Raw genomic sequence first — 7,094 nt, 5'->3', positions numbered from 1 at the left:
GTTGATTGTCGTGTTCTCAGTGCTGCTCACTGAATGGGAAGACAGGGCTAGAGTCCTCTGCCTGACCTGCGGGGTGAGGGCAGGGATGGTTTTCATAAGGAGAGGGAGGCCATATTTGCATATCTTCCTGATATATATTATTCTTTCGTGTGTGGGGGCCTTAGAGGCAGCAGGAAATGGTGCAAATATCTGAGAGATAATGATAAATGATGACCGTGATTTCATTAAAATATTATTCATTTTTATAAAAAGCTTCCATATCCAAATTTAAATTTTCTCTCTTTTACATGGTGTCTTTACTGATTATCTTACCAGATATTATACAATTAGTTCATAGATGCTTTAAAAATTAAAAATTACAATTTGATAATTCAAGAGGAACTGATGGAAAGATCAATGATTAGTGAAGCATACATTAAATTACTGTAATGAAACTGGGATAGGGACAGCACGTGTGAAAATTTACCCTGCACACATATTAAACAAACAGTAACAGTACAGAGGCCACACCTTGTGAAATAGTAAACACATCACAAACTGCTTTTACATATATGCCACATGATTGTATTTGATGTGTGTTAGTCAACATCTTTGAATTTTGTGCCATTATTTTTCCTCAAACTAAATATAGGTTCCTATGTGTGGTTACCACAGGAAGGAAAGGAGTCTGTTACATGGTCTGTAGTTCCATGATTTTAATGCATTCCTGTATATCCTGAGTATCTAGGACTTTCTTAGTGGCTGTGGGATGAGTCTCAAGAGGCCATTGGATAGCCACCCCTGTATTAGAAAGGAGAGTTGGGAAGAAATTGTTTAATTGATTTATTAATTCATTTATTAGAGAAACATTGGTGTGCCTAAGAGTTCTTATGGACTATGACATTGTTGTTTCTGTGGCACTTGTAGAAATGAGCTGCATTTAAGGCAGCTAAATTCAGTGAGCTCATGATCTGAAGTCATTTCTGCTTTGAGTCCTTTGATGACCAAATCATTGCTCTGACAGGTTTCACTCAGTCAGCCCTGTTATGTGTAGATAAGCAAAGGAAGAAACTCCAGACAGAGGCGGTGACCTCCTTGTTGTTCCTCCTTTGCATCTGTCCCACAGACTCCACCACACAGCAAGTCTCAACAGCAACAAGAAAATAAAAATAGTTTCCTATGATCTAACAGACCAACATGGAATAAAGTCGGATATCAACAACTACAGAGAAACAGAAGGCTACAAACTCCTGTAAACTCAACAACTTCATCCTGAATAATTGCTGGGTCAAGGAAGAAAGAAAAAAGAAACAAATGAGAGACCTCCTAGCCTTCAATGACAATGAATGCACAAGATATACAAACACTGGACACTATGAAAGGAGTGACGAGAGGAAAGTTCACAGCACTTCTTGCCTGCATAAAGAAATTGGACAATTCTCATACAATAGACTTTACTGAAAACCACAGAGCATGAGTGGGTTTGACCTAGGGTCTCTGCATATATGTGCCAGATGTGTAGTATGCATGGTCTTCTTTTGGGACACATAAAGTGGGAGCAGGGGTTGTCTCTGACTCCTCTGCTGATGTTTGGACCGTTTTTCCTCATACTGAGTTGCCTCATAGACCTGACATGTCATGTTTTGTTGATATCCATTGGGGGACTGCCATCCAATGAAGAGAAATGGAGGACTGGATGGAGAGTCAAGGGATAATGGGAGGGGATTTGGAGGAGAGGACAGAAGCAAAACAGCAGTTAGTTGGATAAATTACTGAATAAATATAAATACATACATATTTTATAAAGCTGTATTGAAATAAGGATCCTGAAATGTAAGTAATCATACAACTGTAGAGAATATAGAATCCATATAGCACAACAAATCAAAGCAAGGGTAACATGAGTTTAATCAAAGGGAACTATGGAGTCAGAGAATCAAAAATATGATGCTATTTTTTAAAAGTCTGGATAATAACATTTCATAGATTCCTAGTTTTGTATTTCAGAAAGATTCTTCTGTTGAGGGAACTATTTTGTATTCATATTTGGGTGTGGTTTTATGGCTCTGAAGATATATTATTATTATAAAAGATAATAGACTTTTAAAATTTGCATGAATAATTAGTGAGACATAGATAAACTGGTCTTGCAATTATTAGTGTTGTCCCCTTGGTTGTTCTGATCATGCTCTATCGTTATCTGAGATATGTGCCTTCAGAAAGATGATTTGAAAGAATGTGGATGAGATTTCTGTCTTAGAACAGAGGTATCTGCATGGGTGGACAGTGCTACTCACAGAAGATCTGAGTTATTAACTACATACCACTGTGCTGGGCACGTGAAAACTCTTTATAAGGTAATGGTCAGAGTGGGCACACAGTTGATGAGAACCTTGGGAGGTGTTGCATTGCTCTTACTTCACCACAATAATTCCAGATATGTCTTGTTTTCTAAAAAGAATTTTAAAACTGAATGGATTGTAAGAGCCAGAAGAGGCAGATGACCCCAAGGAAGCAGTGTCTTCTAGGGAAATCAGGATTGATTGATACACATGGGAACTCACAGTTACTGTGAACGCCTGCACAGAGCCCGAGTCAAGTCAAGCCGGATGAGGCCCCAGTGTTGAGACAGGGACATGGACACAGGCTCTCACACCTAACCAGGAAGGTTCTACAATTGATGTGTGTAAAGGAAAAACTATTGTTCTGCACTGGCATCTCTTTGGGCATATTAACCACACTTATGTGTGGACACAAGTGCAGCAGTAGATAATATATGCTACTTTTTAAAGATATTTTGTCTCAGATCACATGTTTGTGCATTTTCTTTTTGTCTCCCTGTCCTTTTACCCATATCTCAAGGTGCCATAGATGTGTGTTTTTATGAGTGTTGTGTGAATGTGTTTCTTATTTTCTTATTTTTAATGCCTTATATTTTGATCCTTCTTTTTGCCTCTCTTTTGCTTTCTACAAAGAGAAACTGTGTGGTGTTCAGTGGATGGGGAGATAGGAAGAAACTGGAAGGAGTTGAAAATAGACAATCAATGACCAGACTAACTCGTGTTAATTTTCTTTAGAAACGTTATAAAAAGTAAATAAAACCTGATTAAAATACACATGGATATACAAACCTTCGAAGTGTTTAACAAATTATCAGCACTAAATTGGAACATGAAAACATCACATGTCAACAACAGCAGGTGCAGGTCAACTAGTCGACTCAAGGAAGGAAACCACAGAGGATATAGAGTCCCCTCCACACCAACCTCATCTCTCTACTGGGGATTCTTGGCTTCATTGTGCCCCCTGCTGTTTCTGAGCTCACTGCTGGTTGGTTTGCCATTGCTTAACAATGAATCTGCACTGTCTGTCTTTATTAGGAACACATCCATGAAACTTCAGTGCTCACAGAGCTCAGCTACAATAATAAGTGGCTTTCTTTACTTTAAGATGCTGAGTGGATGTTTCAGCATGGATATAATGTTGTGCCTATATTACCATAAATGTCCCTCTCAATCTAGGCTCTTCTAATTTGTCATTAAGACCCAGATCTAGCAGTTCCCAATATAATAATATGACAATAGGATAGAGCAGGAACTTTGCTTCCTTCATCAGGCTGTACCTGGAGCAGCACCTGAGGTCAGAGAAACACAGTAAGTCTTCAGCTGTATCCCCAGTATCCATGTATGACCCATTCAGTTACAGAACTCAGGAGAATGAGGAGACAACAAATTTGTACTCATAGATCAGTTAACAGCAATAAAAAATATATTACATTGGAAAGGAAGCAGAAATCAAGCAAAATTACACCATAAGTCAATCTAATTCCTGTCCTCCAGTTGGGGGTAGAGAGAAAATTACTTTAACAAGATTCCTCATGGATGGAGTTTCATGTCAGTAGAAACATCTGTCTCTCTCTCAGTTTGGGTACCAAATGCCCAATGGAGTAATTAACTCTACTTTTAGAGAAACTGTCCTTCTTGGGCTAAGAGGGTTGGTGGATTATGCATTATCATTTTTGTGGCATTCCTAGGAACAGGAACCTCATTAAAGCAAATAAATGTACTGAACTGGTGATCTGAAGTCATTTATGATTTGGCCCTTAAATGATCAAACCTTTTCTCTTTTGGATTTCATATGCTTAACAGGGTTATATGTAGGTAAGTGAAAGGAGGAAACTCTGGGTAGATGCCGTAACCTCCCTTGCTGTCCCTTGTTGGCACCTGCTCCTTGAGGCCCTGAGTGTCTGAGATGCCAGCATCCCCAGCTGACCTCCATTCCCTTTGCATCATGTTGATCTTGTGTGGATTTGTTCCTGCACCAGAGTTTAAATGATATGTAGGACTCATCAGTGTCTACAGTGTTAATATGTACTTCTGCTGCCTGGCTCCCCTTAAGCTCTATGTCCCTGTGCACAGTAGGTGTTGCCATATAAGTGACTTTCTTCACATGGAAACAGCTGGACAATTCTCTAGTAATAATTGTCAACAGGGGCTGCTCTGCAGGCCAGCGCTTCCCAGCAGAGCTCTCTTCTCCTTATTTGCACTCTCATTTGTAAGCATGTAGAACACTGGACAGTTTATCTCTCTGACAGCATGACAGAGACTGAGGTTACTGTTTCAACACATGGAATCATTATTGCTTGTCAAAAATTTCCTGCATTTATATGGGGCTTTGTTATAATAACTGTAGGCTTTTATTTTTGTTTTCTGTTTTTTTTTATATTGAGACAGGGATTCTCTGTGTAGCTTTGGAGCCTATCCTGGCACTCTCTCTATAGACGAGGCTGGCCTCAATCTCACAGACATCTGCCTGCCTCTGCCTCCTGAGTGCTGTGATTAAAGGCATGAATACCAAGGCCTGGCCAACTATAGGTTTTATCCCGAGTTAATGATGCTATCCTATGTGCTCTTTCCTATGCATGTGGCTTGATTGCCAAGACACAACTGTGAAGAGTCTACCAAAGAACAGAGATCAATTTCCTGGTGTCTAATTACTAACTTCATAATCATAGTCATGGAGGAGGCAGATATTTCCTCTGTTGCTGTCTGGGCACAGAAGAACCACTTCCCTGAGGTTTTCTGACACCCTCAGGATGTGATTTTCACACTGTCTCTCGCACAGTAATACATGGCTGTGTCTTCATCCTTGAGGCTGCTGATCTGCAGATATGCAGTGCTGACAGACGTGTCCAAGGAGAAGACAAACCGTCCTGTGAAGTCATCAGCATATGTTGGATTCCCAGTGTTGGTATTGATCCAGCCCATATACTTTAGACCCTGTCCTGGTGCCGGCTTCACCCAGCGCATTCCATATTGTGTGAAGGTGTACCCTGAAGCCTTGCAGGAGATCTTGACCAACTGTCCAGGCTGCTTCAGCTCAGCTCCTGACTGCACCAGCTGGACCTGTGTTTCGACACCTGTGGAGAGAACTTGGGGAAGTGAGAGGTCATGGAGATGCCTCAGTTTACCCTGCGGCTGTGGGCTCTGATGTCTTACTTTGGGCAGCTGCCAGCAGGAAAAGGAGCCTCCACACCCACTCCATGCTGTATGAGTTTGGGGATCTGTAGTTTTCTGAGACTAATCAGGCTCTCCCTTGCTGGGTGAGGGAGATGAGCCTCAGATTTCTACTCTAAAGCTTTTGCATAGAGCACATTTGAATATTACCAGGACCTAAAAAAAATTGAATGTAATCTAATATGCAAGGCTCCAAGACTCCAGGTGGCTAACACCATGTCTTCCAGCATCTGGTGTTTATGTTTTCACACTGGCTCTGTTGACCCCCAAGGCTTCTGTTTATGCTGGGTCTGCACAGGGACAGCTCCACCTGGACATCTCACAGTCTCACTGCTTGATTCCATTCAACAGGGCAGCAGTGGCCTTTGTCTTCTATTCATCACGTCCCCATCCTATTGAGAGTCAGCAACCTTAACCTTTCCAATGGAGACGGTGTCTGCACACTGAGACCTCTGCATTTCTCACATGGCTCTAAATGTGTACCTCACTTGGCTTCTAAATGTGTGCTATTCTTGGAATCTTGTGATCCTCTGCACTCCCATGTCAGTGTCTACCAGTATTGATGAAGAGATTGGAAATAAGGTGCATTTGCATTTAAAACTAGAAAATCTGTGCTCTCCTTGTACATAATTCATGTAATAAATATTATAAATATTAAAGATTGCCAGAAGTTCCATGGAGTTTTGGAGGGAATGATGTACCTATATTAATATAAAAATTAAAAATTATCACAATAAAAATAGTGAACCAGACTCATAAAAAGAAGAGTTTAGATATCTGATGAGAGGATAGGCAGCTAGACAAAAGCACTGACTTTCAAAAAATGTTCTATCATCTATTCTATCTTTGTGAGTCTAAAGACTAACATGCAACTCAACTTTTATCATAACTAAGGAAAACTATAACCATAGCTATCTGTCTTCAACTCCATCAAAGACCATAGAAAATAGTATATAAAATCTAGAATTGACAAAGACATCTCATTACATGGACAGCCACCCGAATTTCCACTGTAATTTTGGGACATCCATTTTCTCCTCATAGGCCACAGTGTGTCTGACAGACTTCCCAGTGAAGCAGGGATTCTGCAGCAAAGTTCCATCTTGTTTCAGCAGTCACTTTCCTGTGGGTCCTGGATGCCCACTTTACACAGCACACAAACAAACAGTCAAGACAAGAGCAGTTTCTTGCCCAAAAGGCTAGTCTCACCATATTGAAAGCAATTCCATAACAAGTTTCTTTGATGCCCATCTTCCTTACTGCATCTTTGCTGTTGCCAGGAGCAGTTGTGTCTCAATATCATGAAAAACCCTAAACTATTTTAAATGCCATTTTCTGTAGGTCTGTGAAAGGTTTGAAAATTGCCTATCCATTTGAAATATATCTCTATATATCTAGAAAACCTAGCTAACCTAACTATAAGTTTTGACTAATATAGGTAACTATCAATAATCTGTACTTAAATATACAATACCGAAACAAGAGGAGAAATATACATACATCAAAATTGATCTTAATTTTGGATCAACAAATGAAAATCCATACCAATACAAAGTATTCATTTCTATATCATATTTCCCCATTTTAGAGAAAGTGAAA

The 7,094-nt window shown here is 40.0% G+C and overlaps 1 gene segment (V, D, J or C); it reads right to left on the bottom strand.

Annotated features, from left to right (window-relative positions):
* Positions 1-5,069: 5,069 nt before the first annotated feature.
* LOC113831234 lies at positions 5,070-5,523 on the bottom strand. The segment is given in 2 exon segments: positions 5,070-5,398; positions 5,478-5,523. Coding segments are annotated over 2 exon segments (375 nt in total).
* Positions 5,524-7,094: the final 1,571 nt, after the last annotated feature.

The sequence above is a fragment of the Cricetulus griseus genome, chromosome 5 (genome assembly GCF_003668045.3).
Source record: "Cricetulus griseus strain 17A/GY chromosome 5, alternate assembly CriGri-PICRH-1.0, whole genome shotgun sequence".
Taxonomy (NCBI): Eukaryota; Metazoa; Chordata; class Mammalia; order Rodentia; family Cricetidae; genus Cricetulus; species Cricetulus griseus.
This window is presented reverse-complemented; position numbering and strand designations above follow the sequence as displayed.